At 37.9% G+C, this 18,303-nt stretch overlaps 1 protein-coding gene across 2 annotated transcripts in view; it reads left to right on the forward strand.

Moving 5' to 3' along the window:
* Positions 1-18,303, forward strand: part of fbn1 (fibrillin 1) — a 95,692-nt gene that overhangs the window by 59,545 nt on the left and 17,844 nt on the right. For both annotated transcript variants that reach the window (XM_028443317.1, XM_028443316.1), the window contains 18 exons: positions 652-774; positions 1,387-1,509; positions 1,605-1,730; positions 3,279-3,401; positions 4,050-4,172; positions 4,293-4,460; positions 5,930-5,998; positions 6,089-6,214; positions 7,918-8,040; positions 8,126-8,284; positions 8,380-8,451; positions 8,619-8,744; positions 8,837-8,959; positions 11,876-12,001; positions 12,068-12,184; positions 12,267-12,392; positions 14,344-14,463; positions 16,360-16,485. In XM_028443317.1, the coding sequence (XP_028299118.1) occupies positions 652-774; positions 1,387-1,509; positions 1,605-1,730; positions 3,279-3,401; positions 4,050-4,172; positions 4,293-4,460; positions 5,930-5,998; positions 6,089-6,214; positions 7,918-8,040; positions 8,126-8,284; positions 8,380-8,451; positions 8,619-8,744; positions 8,837-8,959; positions 11,876-12,001; positions 12,068-12,184; positions 12,267-12,392; positions 14,344-14,463; positions 16,360-16,485 (2,199 nt within the window). The remainder of the gene's footprint in view (positions 1-651; positions 775-1,386; positions 1,510-1,604; positions 1,731-3,278; positions 3,402-4,049; positions 4,173-4,292; positions 4,461-5,929; positions 5,999-6,088; positions 6,215-7,917; positions 8,041-8,125; positions 8,285-8,379; positions 8,452-8,618; positions 8,745-8,836; positions 8,960-11,875; positions 12,002-12,067; positions 12,185-12,266; positions 12,393-14,343; positions 14,464-16,359; positions 16,486-18,303) is intronic.

An 18,303-nucleotide genomic window follows, 5' to 3' on the forward strand; every position in this document is an offset into this window, starting at 1 on the left:
TTATTTCATTGTTTTTTTAAGATGAACGGGGGGTTTAGATGGGTGGGCAGTTAAGATAATTTTGTGTTCAAATGTATACATCTATATAATAAAAACAGGAGAGGTCAGTGACTGTGTGTATTTCATGTCTGTTAACATTTCTAAAATAAAAAGAATATTTTAAAAAAGTAAAAAATATTATGTCCCTAAATGTCAAAAGTTAGGAAACGCAACATTGGCTTTTAAAAGGCGTCTGTAATCACCTCTTACAATAACCTTTTACCGAGGTGCAAAGTCAGTGACGAAAGAAATCTCTGCTTCAGTGACCTCGGAAATACTCCATCAGTCAGCAAAGACAGAATGAGGCTTCAATGTCATTGAAATGTAACACTCTGGCCACGCTCACATAATAAAACGAGCTCATTAAACCTTCCAAGAAAAATTATTACATTTTGGGATTATGACAAGATCTAAGTGCTCTCTGTGCTGAAATAAATGCAGCCAATAGGGCTCAAGCCAGTCCTTTTCTGCTACCGTCTTTAGATGAATCAAACCAATGTGGATGCAGAAATCCAAATGAAACTCAAACAAAGACACATAATTATCCACCTCAGGTCACAACAGTTTCCTCCTCCGTATCATCACATACTGTATGACTTTGTCAACTTTCAGACATCAACGAATGTGAGATTGGAGCCCATAACTGTGATCGACATGCAGCGTGCACCAACACTGCTGGCAGCTTTAAATGTAGCTGCGCTCCAGGGTGGATCGGAAACGGACTTAAATGCACAGGTGAGGTATTATTAAACCATTGTGATTGTGACATCATCAAATCCTCTCTGTAAATGATACAGTATGTGCAGTAAACCTAAACAGGATGGCATTTTTCATAGGTGTGACCTATGTTCATATACTGTGAGTATTTTATAACATTTTTAAATGAGCAATAATGTGATAAATCATGATAAATCTAGACTTTATCACAACAAATATTAATGTGGTAATACATTTTTTTGTGTTTTTTTTCATGTATTGGCCAATTGGCAATTGTCTCAGCGGCCAGATGAATTTGTTTTTTATTCAAACCATCATGGTTCAGGAATGCTTTAAGAAACACAAAAAAGCAATTGGTGCAGAAATTATTTTTGCGTAGATATTCTACAGTAGTTATCCTGGTTGTATCCGGCCTGTCATCCTGAGTTGAGCTAATATACGATAGGCTACAGAGTCCTTTGACCAATCAGGTGTCATAAATTGATGCATATGTTCACATAGCTTTAACACTAATTGAAAACCTTGTGCTATTGATGTAATGTTTTGTTTGATTGGTTCAGACTCTGTTATTCTGAAAAAGAACAGTCAGTTTGTTTCTTATTGCTTTGGTGTTTGTCGTGTGTCTCTCAGACCTGGATGAATGTTCAAATGGAACACATTTGTGCAGCAACAACGCTGAGTGTTTGAACACCATGGGTTCGTATCGCTGTGCGTGCAAAGATGGATTCTCTGGAGATGGATTCTACTGTTCAGGTCGCTCATACCACCCAACACCCCCAGTGCATTGTTGTGTTTTCATTGCATACGTTGTGTTGAGAGTTGCGTACTTCTACGTGTTTGCACCGCAGACAGCGATGAGTGTGCAGAGAACACCAACCTCTGTGAAAGCGGACACTGTCTGAATATGGCAGGAGGTTACCGCTGTGAATGCGACATGGGCTTCATCGCTACTGTTGACGGAAAGGCCTGTGAAGGTAAGGCTTGTTTTTTACACATTGGATGCACTTCCTGAAAATAGTTCTCTAATAAATACCCCAGCCCTACATTGTAAAACTACAGGAGAGTGGATCTAAATTGAGAGCTATACGCTCTTTGGTGCATCACTTTTACCGATTTAACTTTTGTAGTCAAATTAGAAAACAAAGGAATTTTTCACACAGAACACAAACTTCACCAACAACACAATAAAACTAACTTAAGGAAGAACCGCTATTATATACATTAGTTACTTGTAGGGATGCACCGAAATGAAAATTCTTGGCCGAAAACTGAAATCCAAGGTGGAAAACCAAAACACTGAAATAAATTGTTATGCAAATTATAGATCCCATTGTATTTATGGCTCTGAATGTGTACTAACCTCTCTAAAATTATGGTAATTGTATAAATTAATTCAAAGCTTCAAAGAATAAATCAATTAAAAATATGAAAATATTTATTTAGCACCGACATTCCAACAATGCACAATATAAAATTTAAAAACAATTATGTTTAACTTGTTCTCACTCATACTGTACATGAGGCTGGGCGGTTTTGCCTAAAAAAAAATCTCCAATTTTTAAAGAAAAATTCGAGTTTCGATTTTTTGAGTTTTTATTTTTTTTTAATGCACTTAAAGATTACTGCAAACATCAGATATATTGTCAAAAGTGCATTTTTATTGCTGTGATTGTGCTCAAGAGTTGAAATGCATAGAACTACTATTCTACTCATACATTAGATAATAATATACAGACCTATAACTTGTGCGCACTGGTTTAATCAAGTACTGTTGTGATGTAATAAAGAGGATCTCTGTGAAACGTGTGCTGACAGACTGAAACCAGATTCTGCTGCTGATGCTCAGCTGTGCGTCAGGCTGCCGTGTAGCAGTCCGTGTTGACACGTAACTACAGTGTCGACATGACACAGAAACATAAATTACTCTTACGTGCTCCATCAACTTTGCTGAGAAGACGCTTTAGTGCTCAGATGTATTGAAATACAGCCGCTCCGTGAGTCCACGGACAAGGTGGCCTGTTTTCAGACAAACGCACGTGCTGACCGTGCTGTTTGATCGCATCTTTACGTCACCCTGTTTTGATGAGAGAAGTGTTTCCAACATTTTCAGTGGCTGGAATTTTGGTGCATCTCTCGTAACATGTCATTGGCTATCACAAAATACATTGCCAATATTTATATTTACATATATATTGTTTGTATAATTCATCCCTCCAGTGATAAGTTAGTTGGAGTAGTGACTACATTCACTTCATGGTTTTGCTGTGTCAAACACCCTGAAATAACCTGCCCTGTCACCCTGGCATGAGCTCAGTCATGATTTGTCCAATGATGTGGAAGAGCTAAATTCCATAACCTTAGTTGTACCTGTACGTCTGAACTGTCACCCTGTAGCAGAGGTGAGCGTGTCTCACTTCCTTCTGCCCGTTGCCAATTTTCCATCATGATCCCATGATCCTCTAATCCCTCACAGCTGGGTCTCTCCTCCTCTCACACTCTCTCTCCTTCTGTCTCTTTTCCAGACATAGATGAATGCACCTTCGCTGGCATCTGTGTCAACGGACGCTGCCAGAATATCCCTGGACTCTTTAGATGTGAATGTAGCATTGGTTATGAGCTGGACAGGACTGGAGGCAACTGTACAGGTAATCAGCAATCCCCAGTTGAAAACCTAAAAGCTATTTTGAAAGATAATCAGGGAATGGCCCTCGAAGGCTATTTATTAGCCAATGTAGTTTTTTTTTTTTATATATATATATTTTGAAAAGCATTCAAAGTACACAGTCCACACAACAAAATGTATATATGTACATCCACATCAACTACACATTAAAAGTGCAGACCACTCAAACAATGTCCCATACAACTTGCTTTTCCTTTCTTTTTCTTTGTTTTGAATCTACATATATATAAACACACATACATGTATATAGAAACAGGTACAAACAAAAGGAATTGTTGAAAAACTCATTCAGGCCAGACAGCAGACAATCAAACTTAAATAAAACAAAAACAAACAACACCCTGGGGTTTTCAGATGCACTACCTGGATCTGATTCAAACACATTAATATCAAGGTACTATTCAATTTCTATTTCCATCCTATGACTGAGGAATGGGTCCCATATCTCCTTAAACAGGTCCTCCTTCCCTGTCACTCTATAAATGTCCCGCTCATAGCTGGCCATTGTGCTTAACACCTCTATCCATTCTTTAAAAGAAGACAAATTAGTGGTTTTCCAGTGCCGTAATATTATAGCCAATGTTGTTTTAAACATTCTTTGATTTCTCAGATGTCAATGAGTGTGCAGACCCTACCATCTGTATCAATGGGGTGTGTGTTAACATCCCTGGAAGCTATCACTGCGACTGCCCCCCAGACTTTGAACTGAACCCCACTCGAGTGGGCTGTGTAGGTGAGCCTTACCGACCTGTTGTTTCTCATCACAGTGTGTTTTTTTGCATCTGATCATGAAACCAGCTTTGGATTTACTGTGTGTGTGTACGTGTGTGCGTGTGTGTGTGTGTGTGTGCAGACACTCGTTCTGGCAGCTGTTACCTAGATGTGCATTCACGAGGAGATGCGTCCGAGAGCTTGGACTGCTCCAATGAGATCGGTGTTGGGGTCTCCAAGGCGTCTTGTTGTTGCTCGCTGGGTCAGGCCTGGGGAAACCCGTGTGAATCATGCCCCGCTTTAAACTCAAGTGAGTCAGCTTTATTTTCATTTACAGCTTGAATGGATCACATGAGTTCTTAAGTACATCCATATTATCTATATTTTTGATTAAACTACATATACACTGTTACATGTTGTTTCATAGGCACTTATTACACATTTATATAATGTTTTACTTTCTAAGCCTTTTAATAAAATTTTCTTTTTGATTTAAAAATGAAATTAAAATAATATTTAATTTGAAATGCTAGTCAAACTTATCCTCCTTTTTATTTAATGTACATTTACGCAGGTATTTTACTTTGTGTTAATAGTTTTGCTAACACTTTATTTGAAGGGGTATTGACATTACGCTGTCATTATCATTGCATGGCGCCTGTCGTTTGCATGAATAAGGTGTTGTGAACGCTATCATTACATATAGTTTGCTAAATTATGACACTTTTGGAGCTATGTTGGCATTTCTTGGGAAAGCATTGTCATGACAACTTGTCATTAAGAGTGTACAAAATGCCTTATGTATACCCCTTTAAATAGTGTTAACATAGTTTTTGACGTCAGATAAAACTGATGTATTTATTTCTCTTAGACTTACTCTATTCAAGCGCTATTATAAGCTATGTCACCACTTTCTATTGTGATAAGATTAATTGTGTTTTTCCACATACAAGTATGTGGAAAAAGAAAGTCACACACGGGTAATTTTATTTAATTTTAATTCTCATTGTAATTTTTTCTACTTTACTATTAAAAAAAAAACTCAAAGAACTGTAATTTTGTGACACTTTTTTTTCAATGATTCAGACTTTGTCACTGAGCTCTCTTGAGTTTTTTTTTCCTCTCTCTTATTACACTATTAACCACTGCTTAGTGAGTAAGGATGTAAGTAGTAGTGGTTTCAGAGGCTGCACGCTGTCATAAAGGATGAGTAAAGTTGGGGTTTTGGCTTTAAGATGTAGAAAACACTATGATGGAAGCATGGGAATCATTCAATTTGACGGTCCAATACAAATAGTGAAGTAACATATCATTACGGTTCACAGTAAGGGACGTTCCCTGTTATTATTACTTCACCCTTGAAGCGGCTGAGATTTCTACAAATCTCTCACGCCATCAACTATCAGTGCAACTTTCACATACACCAGGAATGACAGGAGTTGTCACAATAACGTACAGATTTACAAGCTGCCTCCTCTTGAGCTTTATACATTTTGTTTTTATTTGTTGTTGCTGGTTAGTGTGAGAGAACTGTTGGTTTTGGAGCATGGGAATTGTCAACAGATGATTCAAACCATTACAGAGAGCGACTCAGCGCTCTGAGTTTAAGGAGGAAAAAACATGTTTTTAAAGCATGAACAAAATCTGCTTCTATTTGTGATTATAAGTCAAGGTCATTAGATTTTCAGGTTTCATTTGGCGAGAGGTAGAAAAAAAAAATCCTAATTATATGTATTGTTTTGTCTTTAATGCGCTTTAATGCTCTGATCTGTGTTACAGCTGAATATAAGACACTGTGTCCCGGAGGTGAAGGTTTCCGACCAAACCCAATCACTGTCATCTTGGAAGGTCATTCAGCTATCATATGTTTGCATCAGGTTTCCCCTTTTGATCCCACAGACAGAGTAACACTAATTTTTTTCCCCCCCTCTGTTTCAGACATCAATGAGTGTCAGGAGTTGCCAGGTTTGTGCCAGGGAGGACAGTGCATCAACACCTTTGGCAGTTTCCAGTGCGAATGTCCTCGAGGCTATGCCCTGAACCCGGACACACGCGTCTGCGAAGGTCCTGAACACTCTACGTTTATCACACAAACACGGTAACACAGTTGACCTCTTCCTCTCAGGTTCATGCCTCAGGAATGTTTCGGAGGGAAGGAAATTGATTCCAGCCGTTGAGAGCATGACTTGGTGATGCAATCCCAAGAGGGAACAAAGTATTAAGAGCGAAATAACAACGAGATGGGATCTTGTTTATCGAAAAGACAATGCTGTGGCTCATTCTAGTGCAACGTGTGCCTGGTTCAGTTCCTGTCTGCTGCTAACACGACACAGTTGGGATGATTCGCTGGCTGAGTGGCTAACTGAGTCCAGAGTGGTGAAGCTCTGATGTGGTTGGAACTGTTCTCAGGGAGGTACAGTCAGTCCAAAGTGAACAGGACAGAGACAGAGAAATGAAAGAAGGAGAAATGAGGTAAATAAGCAGGCTGAGGAGCTTAGGACAATAATGAGGCTGTCCACGATTTAATAAACTTGTTTTTTTTGGCAAAGGAACAAAAGCGGATTTCTTCTCTTTTGTGAAGTTCAGAGTTGGATGTTCGCTCTGTTCGAGACTCTCAGTGGTTCATTTATTAGCTGCGCTGTCAGGAACAAATGCGTTGTTTATTAGTGTGTGGTTATGTTTACAGAGTTTACTGAACCTGCATGAAACAGGAAAGCTGGAGCTGAAAGTTAGTTTGTTTTAATGAAACTTCACTGCGACAACTATGATTATGTATTTGTTTGTTTGTCTGTTTCTGTTAGCAGGATTACGTCAAGGTACTTAAAGGATTTGAGAAATGTTTAACCAAAGATAGACCTTACACCAAAGGAAAAATCCATTGAATGTTGGAGGGGATCTGGATCAATATGCTGATTCTGGATCAGTTTCAAAAACCATACGCATCTGGTCAGCAGCTCGTTTAGATGCAAAAACAATTCATGAGCTTCCTTGCATTGACCATTTATGGTAGAATGTGGGCGTGTCATGAAAAGAATTAATCTGCACCAACTTCTAGCTAGGCTGTGATTTATAAGGGCATGCAGGTGAGCTCTGCACGGTTTTGTAAATCTTTTGGCGTAGCACGTTTTCAGATTTTTGAAGTACGCACACTTAGTTTAGATTCTACTCAATGTTTCATAAATGAGGCCCTCGGTCTGCAATCATTGGGGAAAATTCAAATATTCATTGGTTTAAAATTGACCGATCTTCATGAAATTTGACTCAGTTATGTCGAGATGGTTCCTCAATTACTCCACCAAGTTTCATCTGGATTGAATCCTGATTGCACATTTCATTTCATTGTCATTTTTCAATGGGGGTGTCCGTACATTAAATCTACTCTATCGTTATTAATGGGCATATAGATTTCTTACAAGCCTGTAAAATGTGATCCAGAGAATTCCTAATATCTGGCAAAGAGGATATTTGGTGTGTGGCAAAGGTTTGCACTCTTGTGTTTTCTTGACATTTTGATTCCAAGATAAGTTGGGATTTTTTAGTTTATTCTGCATTCAATTTATAGCCCTACAAGATTAGATAAGGGGCAAAATCTTCCTATAGGCGAACGCATGTGTATCTTTGAATCTGTTGACCCTGCTACAGACTTCATCCTGGCGAGGGTGTTCCCAACCTTGCTCAAGCAGATTCTTGTAACCCTAGAAAGAATCAAATAGTGACAGAAAAGGATTGAAAATGTTATCTTACTCCTGGTTCTTCTTTGTAAACAGATGTCAATGAGTGTGAACAACCTGGTATCTGTGGGCCGGGCCAGTGCTACAACACCATTGGAAACTACACATGCATTTGCCCTGTGGACTACATGCAGGTCAATGGTGGAAACAACTGCATGGGTATGTCTGAACGTTCTACAATCATTACAGTGATTCTGCAGGGACATAAATGATATTTCCTCTCGTTATGTCCCATTGCACACAGACATGAGGAAGAGTTACTGCCACAGAAACTTTTACTCTGACAACGGGACCTGTGATGGAGAGCTGACCTTCAACATGACCAAGAAGATGTGCTGCTGCTCCTACAACATTGGCAGTGGCTGGAATAAACCCTGTGAACAGTGTCCCCAGCCCAGCACAGGTGAGGCCTAACATTCAGTATCACATGCACGTATTTGTGTCATTGAGGACAAACAACTAAATATGAACTTTTTTTCTTTTTTTTTTAACTGGTAGATGATTTTGCAAATCTTTGTGGGAGTGAGAGACCTGGATATTACATTGATATTATCACAGGTCGAGTCATTGGTAAGTAGCCTGACAAAGCTGTGGAGGTTTTATTCAAAGATGATTCTGTTTAATTTTCTTCACAAGTTCATAAAGGTTTGTTGAAATAAAGATAAGTTTAGTATTCCTTCACTATGTGGCCGTTTGAGCATAAATCATACTTCACTGATTTTTTGTTTTCGTGTCAGATATTGATGAGTGCAGGGAAATCCCGGGCGTGTGTGAGAATGGCGTGTGCATCAACATGATCGGCAGCTTCAGGTGTGAGTGTCCCATTGGTTTCATCTACAATGACAAGTTGCTGATTTGTGAAGGTAGGTGCCATGAAAAGAGAAAGTATTTGAAGGTTTTTTTGTATAGGTGGAGGATGTATGTTTTTCAAGCCCTCTCCCGTTGTTGTTGTCAGATATCGATGAGTGTCAGAACGGACCGGTGTGCCAGCAGAATGCAGCCTGTCTCAACATGCCGGGAAGTTATCGCTGCGAGTGTAAACCTGGGTATCGCTTCACCTCCACTGGACAGTGTCTGGGTAAGGCTGAAAACAGTGCTAGTCCTTGGCTGATTGGCTCTTTAATATCATATCTTTCATATAAATCTAGTAAACTTAAATGCAGTTTATATAAAGATATATATATATATATATATTTGAGCTCAAACAATAAAAAACTAATTCAAGAATATCATAATGGGGTCACGATTTTAAAAAAAAGTTTGGGAACCACTCCACCAAATACTGTTTCTTTCCACTTACAGTATTTACAGATTATTTAAAATGTGTGTTATCACTCGATCATTCCATCATTATGCTCTGTAGTTGTTTTTAAAAAGTTTTTTAAGCAAATTGTTGTATTCGGACAAAGGGAGGACTTGAGCCAAAAAGGTTTGAGAACCACTGCTTTAAGAGACAAATTTCTTTTCTCTGCTAAAGTTAACAAATTAGTGGGTGACACTGTGCCTTCAGGGCTAAGCTATCTGTTGGTCATGTGATCCATAATGTTAATTTATCTAAAGCAGGGAGAATAACTGTCATACAGACCTCTGTGGAGGTTTTAAAGGTTTGGGTGAAAAAGGCTGTGGTTTTCCATGAGAATGTGGCAAACTGGTCTGCATCTTTTCCCTGGGCTGATACTGTTTTTTCTCCTCATACCTTCATCCCAGACCCTTTGAACTGCACATCATTTACCAGTTAGGTGCCAAAGATAAGGTACCACAGGCAGTAGAGGGACAGTCGGGCTGCAGACGAGTCCTTCATGGTGGGCTTGTTATTGAGCGGGGAATGTGAAGCACGTGTTGACTTGTTGAACATTTTGCTGCAGAGAATCTGAATCTTCTTGCTGCTGTCAGCCTAGAGAAGCTGAGCTGATAAGCCTATGATAGATCAACATCCTGTTTTGCTTCCCTTTTTTTCTCAAGGCCTAATAACAAAACATCCTTGGACTCCAGAGAGGATAAATCTAAAGCTGTGGCTGGAGATCATAATGACCTTTAATAATGACCAGAGCCCACAGTGAATAGTTATGACGTTGCACTAATATCATGACACACGTCACAGTCTTTAGGAGCAGATTTAGAAAGTTTCTTTTAACTTTTAACGAGTTAATCGCTTAATTTTATGTGAATAGTTGCGATTAATTACATGTTTCTGAAGCTTGTAATAGATATTATTTATAACATTAGAACTTGCTGGAATCAGAAGTCAAGGAAACATCAAAGCGATCAGCAGACTCCTCTGAAGAAGACTGGCAGTTGACAAAACATGTCAGGAGATCCAAGTAAATTTCCTGAAAAACAGTTGGCTGAATTAATGAAACCTTAAGATACTGTAGATATTATTTGTATATGGAAAATTATGGAAAAAATGTAGAATTAATGCACAAAAAGTATATATTTAAATTCAAACTTTCTTTCAGCTTTGAAATGAAGTCAGTTTCAAAGTTTATAATATATATATATATATATATATATATATCCACTTACAGAATATAACAAAATCCAGGCCCATATATTAAATGTAGGCTCACCAATTTCAGAATAAATATTTGAAGAAAAAAGTTTTAAACTACCTGAACAAAGATTTAATAATATACTGTAATGTCCACTGTCACAAATGATCACAAAATGTCACTTACAGGTTTCAATATTTGCACACACATATATACATATATATACATATATATATACACACGCAAAAATATTTTATGTTGTGGGCTCAGCATCTTGTTATATTCTCAACCAGTTATAATGTGTTGGGTTTTATGTATACATTAAAAGAAAAATATTACATTTCGGGCTTAGCATTTTTGGTGCATTACTGACCAATTATTACATTTTAGGTTTTATTAAAAAAAAAAAAAAAAAAAAAGAAGAAAAATGTGGGTCTTGTTACATTTTGGGTTGTTGCTTCATATCGGACTCTAACATACCTGAATGCAGCTTGTTATCAGTTTTCTTGCATTAATTAGCTTCTGTTATCAGTCACGCTAACATCTGAAACATGCAGGAGTGTAGCTGATAAAAATTATGTCAGATTGTAAAAGGAGTTGCCAAAGAGATTCCCCCACGTGCACGGCACGAGCATGTAAGCAGTCCGACAGGCCGGACCCTGAAATAAAACCTGATACTTTTTACTTTGAGTTTATCACGTTTGGTGTAGGGCAGACATAAGCAACTGGCGGGCCGGGGGCCACATGCTGCCCTCGGTCAAATTTTTGCGGCCCCCGAAACACACAATTTGACAGCAAAATGCACAAAGTACACAAAAACACACAAAAAATTCCAAAATCATACAAAATGACTCAAAAACAACAATGACAGACTCAACAAAATGACTGACAACACAAAAACAACACATTACAGGATATAGCTCCAAAGACACACAAACTGTCAACAAAATTACTCAAAATGAGTATACAGAAAGTCACCCCAAAAACACACAAATTGACTACATAAATGCAGAAAAATACCCAAAATTTCAAGAACACACACACACAATGACAAAAAAACTGACAAAACAACAAAACCACAGACAAAGACCAAAAAAGACACCCTCCACCCTGTATTAATGCCCAGATCAATGATTATTGTAAATGTTGACATAACTGTTGATAGCGTGGGCCTCGGATCAATTAAATTAAATTCAACTTTATTTATATCGAACAAATTACAACAAAGTCATCTCAAAGCGCTTAACAGCAAAGTTCATAGTACGAAAGAAAGAACCCAAGATCCACATGAACAAGCATTTAGCGATAGTGGGATCAGATACAATCACATCTCTGTGATAGCGTTGCCCAACCCTGGTGTCGGTAAAGTATGACAATATTTAACAAAAACCGCTGAAGCTACGTCTATAACTCTAAGGATATGACGATTACTTTGTGATACAGTATGTGTGATGAGTAAGCTTTTTTTTTCTTATAACATCAGATTAACTCTTTCCTTTCAGACCGTAACGAGTGCTTTGAGAACCCAGCAGCATGTAATCCTGGCCAGTGCATTGACACACTGGGAAGCTACCGCTGCATCTGCCCCAATGGCTACAAAACGACCCGGGACCAGTCCATGTGTGTCGGTAAGATCTGTTTGATTTTTACACTGTCAGTCGTCTTTCTCTGCTTGACGATCTTTTTAACCTCAGATGTGGACGAGTGTGAGAGACAACCGTGTGGTAACGGCACGTGTAAGAACACGGTGGGCTCCTACAACTGCCTGTGCTATCCCGGCTTCCAGAGCTCACACAACAGCGACTGCATCGGTGTGTTCACAGATGTCTGAGAGTAAGAGATACAAACGGAAAGTTAGCAGCGTTTGATGACGTTTGTTGTGCATTTATTTAGACATCGATGAATGTGGAACTCAGAGGGGCTTGTGTCGAAACGGTCAATGTGTGAACACAATCGGAGCTTTTCAGTGTTTGTGTAGCGAAGGCTACGAGCTGGCGCTGGATGGCAGAATGTGTGCAGGTAAGGATATTTATCATTTTCTGATTTCAGTCCATCCAACAGAAAGAAGACTTGTGTAAAGGTTAAAAAAAATAGTAAAAAATGTTTAAAGAGACAATAAAACAAGACAAACTAAATCTTTATTTGTTTATTTTCAGAATCAGAATAGTTTTATTGTCAAGTAGAGTTTAAAACAATACAAGGAATGTGACTTGGTGAATGGTGCGAAAACACAAAACAAACCAGAAACACAACAATAATAATAACCATAATAAATATAAAGAAAATATCTGTTTTTATTATTATCTAATAAAGCCACCACATATCATGAGTGTAACAGTTCGCCAGATATTTTCCCTCTGTCACTTTTTTTTTCACATTTACACAGAACCATATAAGATACAAGTAAAATATTGTCCTGAAAGTTAATGTGTCGGAACAAATTGCAAATTTAAAGATTTGAGATACTTGTGCTGACGAGACAATTTTCCATAGATCCTTTCCTGAGCTACAATACTGGTGGTTATTTTCTACCAGAATTGGTTTAAAGGTCCCATGCTATTTTTCACCCATCTCCATTTGTTCTAAGAACCCCAAAAACATAGTATTTGAGGTTTATTTTCCCAAACTTGCCTGTTTTCCAAAGTTTTAGCCTCTGAAAAATCACTTTCTGAGTAACTCTACACAAACAGGCTGATTTGCGGCCTACTTGTGCATATGCTTGAGTGGGCGTGTCTATAGAAGGACACTGACGTCCTCGTCCCCGCACAGTGATGTAGGATCAGAGGACGGCCCGCCCTCCTCGCACCCACTCCGTAGCCGAGCTCATGCGGCTTTATAAACACAAGACAGAGCGTGGGGGTGGGGCATTCGCTGGTACATACATAGACTGTAGAAAATACATACATAGCACTGCGCGAAGGACGCTGAAATGCTCACCTTCGTGGGCGTGTCTGTTTACATGTCAATCACGGCAGAGAGCTTCCTGGAGGCGCGGCTTCTCCAGCTCAGTGCCACGCCAAATTTGTCATCAAAGTGGGAACGTGTCATCAAATTGGAGCGAGGTGTTTGGGCTCAGCCTGCAGTAAGAAAGGAGAACATCACCCTCTAACTAATGATTGAGGGAATCAATGAAAAAACACTTTAGGCATGTGTATGAAGCCCATATAGCACTTTATGATGTTTAAAGCTCAGAAAGAAGATTTAGCTTATCATGGGCCCTTTAAATAAATAAGAGTTAAAGGCTTATGGCGTGGCAAAGGGTCGAGAGGACGAGATATACTTTAGCTTAAATTGCTGCTAATTTTAACAGACTGATAGAATGATTAATTAAATAAATTGTGCAAGAGTATTGCAATAAATGTCTCAGAAATATGTTGATTTAGCCTTCAAATCTCAATCAATGTTCACTGAACATCTAAGGTTGAAGTCTGGGTACCAAAGTTGCTTGTTTTTTTATAGCATACATTAATTTGATAATACCGTATTTTTCGGACTATAAGGCGCACTTGAAATCCTTTAATTTTCTCAAAAATCGACAGTGCGCCTTATAATCAGGTGCGCCTTATATATGAAATTAACTACTGTGCTTCAACATACTGAACTGAAAAAGTGAGCGTATTGTTCTGTATTTTATGTGTTAAATCTGAACAATGTTGAGAGTTATTGTTAATGAGTTGAATAAAGTTTGACTTATCTGACTATTTTATTTTGCTTAATGCGTCTTAATAATAATAATAATAATAATAACAAACCGGTGCACCTTATGTATGAAAATAGACCCAGTCAGACCCATTCATTGATAGTGCGCCTTATAATCCGGTGCGCCCTCTAGTCCGAAAAATACGGTACATTATATCTACTTTTGGATAATATATTGAAAGTAGAAGTTATAAATATGACAATGGCAACATTTTTAGAAAATAGTTGAACACAAATAAATGTTCTCATGCATTTCTTGTTTTCCTCCCAGACATCAATGAATGTGCAGTAAACCCCGGCACATGTGGAGCAGGAACGTGCATAAATCGAGACGGCTCTTACCAATGTGTTTGCCCAGCCGGATACTTCCTCCATGAGGGAACCTGTGAAGGTAAACCCAAGCATCACAGTCCACAAACATGAGCCTAACTTTGATGATTAATGACTAAAACACCTACTTTTAACAAACTCACATTAGTGATGTGTGTAAATCTCTGCTAAGGGGGCAGAATAGCAGAAAGTCGGCCTCTAGCTTTCTTTCACACGTAGGAGTGCGCTGGAGCTCCAGCACTGGGATTGTTTATACAGTGGGGCTGATGAAGAGATATTCAGCAGACTTCAACACATTCCTGCTTTGTGCGCGGTTCCTGGAAGTGGAGAGAAACGGCTCCAAATTCTCAGCATCAGTAGCAGCAGCTGGTCTTTGTGATTAACTCACAAGTAACATTAAAGTCTTTCCAGATAATACCAGCTACGTATCCACTAATGAAAGTCTTGGATTGATATTGTAAATGACTTCATCTCTGCTCATCTAAATGTAGTGAAGAAGTAAACCTAAACGGATGGCAGTAATGATCAGTTTTAGTTTTAGACTTAGTCTTTTGATTGATTTGCAACTTAGTTTTAATCAAAATGTAGTCATCTTATGTATTTCAGTTGTCGTCTTGTAATGTTAAGAAACATTAGGATTTTAGTCGATTAAATCTGTTACAGATATAGTCAACTAAAATATGACTACATTTTTTTAAAAGATTCAATTACCATAGATCAGCCTGATATGGGATGGTATTAATATTTGTAAATACACACAATACGTAAAACCACATGATTGCATGAGTTCTGATTAGATTTTGTCCCATGTGACGAAATTATGGTTTAGTTTTTATTAGTTGATGAAAATATTAATATATTGTTATGTAGTTTTTGTTGTATTTTTCAATTTGTCATGAGGACTGGGCGATATAGACCAAAACTCATATCTCTATACTTTTTCTCAAAATGACTATATATATATATATATATATATATATATATATGTCATTTTTTTCTGATTTACAATTCTTTATTTTTATCACTGTTTTTGCTATTGTTGTTTTAATCTGTAAAGTGTCCTTTTAAATAAAATGAAATGTTATTAATATTTTTGTATGAAATAAATCTTGATCATTTTTAATTTATGAAATCTGCCCAGAAAGACAATTCAGGGTTAAATTTGCTGATGAAAAATGCCACACAGACACATTTATTACCAAACAGCTGCACAGTACGTGCCACTTTTGGCTTTTTCTCCTCTAAGGGACAGCACGTGTGAGTGAGTTCTGTGGTGTGGCTTGTGGACTAGGACACACTCAGAAATCCATCAAACTGTGCTTTTTATGCTGTTCTGAGAATTAACGAAAGCAGTGACTCCTAAAAGAGTATTTTAATACAAAATAAGCTACATAAAATATATATGTATTGATGTAGGCGATATAATAATTTTCTATATATCGCCATAATAGAAAACTCAATATATCTTAGATCCCGCTATATCGCCCAGCTCTTGTCATTGTCTCGTTATTGTCACTTTAACAAAATGCATTTGACAGAAACTTTGACAGAAGTTATTAGTCACCACAATGAACACTGATATTGATGTACCAGCGATTCTCAACTGGTGGGTCGGGACCCAAAAGTGGGTCGCATACCTATACTGGGTGGGTCGCCAACAGCTGGGCAAAAATATATATATATATACTTAATGTCTCTCATGTTGGACTTGCCTTTTATTTTGAAATCCACTTTTTTTTGACATGCATGCTGTGAACTGCATGTTGCACAGGAAAACATATAGATTTGTGATTTAAAAAATATTATATTTATGTTTTCAGCCTTTTTTTCCAAAATGAAATTTGGTTGGGTGAATTCTAAAAAAAAAGTGGGTCGGGATTTAATGACTGTGGCAACCAGTTGAGAACCCCTGGCCTAAACTATTTGATGAGTGATGATTTTCCTCTTTGTGCGTCAGATATCGATGAATGCTCCCAGTCGCCTGAGATCTGTGCGTTGGGGCTGTGCTCCAATACTGAGGGAAGCTTCACCTGTCAGTGCCCGGAAGGTTTCCAGCTTTCTGCCTCCGGACGAAGATGCTGGGGTAATGTAAAATAAGGCTTAACAAAGTGAGAAAAACACTGTCATGCATCAGAGTTTCTGTGCAAAGTGAGAACAAGAGATTGAGCAGCAGTCACTGTCGGGTTGGACTCTTCTCGATCGTTCATGATAGCACATCATGTTCCTGCTGCTCCTGCTGCTCCACCAGGCCAAGGGCGGCTCTCAAAAGATTACTTTTCCATTTTCTCACTTGCATATGTGTATTTATTGATGTGAGTGTGTGTGAGAGTGCGCTTGGTGGGGGTGTGCTGGGTTTTAGGGTAGGGAGTTCCCTCTGCAAACACTGAAGTGATGACATCATCAGTTCAGTGAAGCAGCCTGCAGTTTGCATTACACTTTTTTGCCCAGCCTCAATAGAGCTTGACTAAATGCTGCAAAATAAACAGAAGTTTGGTGGGGAGATGACAGTCAGGGAGGTCGAGGTTTCTGAGCAACACAAGGATTCTCTGACAGAGAACAGATAATTTCCCAGCATTCTTAGGGTGCAAGGTGGTCTATAGTTTGGCTAATTTGCAGCATGACAGTTAATCACACACACACACACACTCACATGTGGTCACTTTAGAGACTCAGATGAACCAAACTTGTACTTTTGGTGCAACCATCGGCCTTTCTGTGGGAAATCTATTGTTGGACTTTCACCAGTTTTTTTTTTAATAAAAACTAATAAATAATAATTCTGAGGTTATTGAGGGAAAACTCTTAGTTAATGGCTTACTGGTTGTATAATAAGGCCATGCAGAATAAGGCATTAATAAGTAATTAATAATGACTAATCAAGAGTCAATATGTTACTAATTTGCATGCTAATAAGCAACTAGTTAATGGTTAATAGGTGTTCCCTCTGTTTTATACATATATTTTTTGTATGTAAAAGCAAAAAATATTCGGTAGAAAGCCGAGTAGTAAACCAAAAAATATGAAAATGATTTATTTACCAAGCAAATAACAAATTAATCTTTTTAGTTCATTTTCATAGCAGGGTTACTATTGCAACAACACATCATCAGTAGGGTAAAACTAACCTATCTCACGACAGTATTCATTGTTTTATATCCCAACTTAATTAGATTGAACAGATTTCTCCGTTTTTTGTGTTTTTTATTCATTTATAATTAAATAAAATTAAATTTTACTTATATAGCGCAAATTACAACAAAAGTCATCTCGAAGCGCTATCAAAATATAAAATCTAGAACTACTACTATCTACTGGTTATCTTATACTTTGTAGTTAATGTAATATCAATAGCTGAGCTGGTCCCTTTAGTTGGTCGTATGGGTCCTTGACATTCGTATGTGATTGGCTTTTTTTCTGAAGGAAAAAAAGAGAAATGCCAACTGGATTTTATTTTTATTTTTTTAACAGTAAAATAGTGCTTAGTCTTCAAATGAATCTCTTTTTCCACCCTGGAGGAATTAAGGAGAGATGGATGAGGACACATTCGTTTGAAGGAAAGCCATTGACTGGTGGTTGTCACACATCCGTAACCATTCAACTCCATTACTGATGGGTTTTAAATGACACTTCAATATTAGCTTTATAAATATGCATAATTACAACCATTATTCATTCGGCTCATTCGCACTCATCAGCTTTGAGAGTTTTGCCACGACTGTCGGTGTTTTGCCAAATGCTGCTTTGAACTTTTCTTTCTGTTGCTTTATTCAATGATAAACACATATTTTGGTTCTGAGTTTTCAAAGCACTTGTTTGTTCACAGATATTTCAACTATGCATCATTAATAGGAATCACAGACGCACTGGAAAGATGAGCATGAACCCTGACACACACACACAC

This window comes from Gouania willdenowi, chromosome 3 (genome assembly GCF_900634775.1).
Source record: "Gouania willdenowi chromosome 3, fGouWil2.1, whole genome shotgun sequence".
NCBI lineage: Eukaryota > Metazoa > Chordata > Actinopteri > Blenniiformes > Gobiesocidae > Gouania > Gouania willdenowi.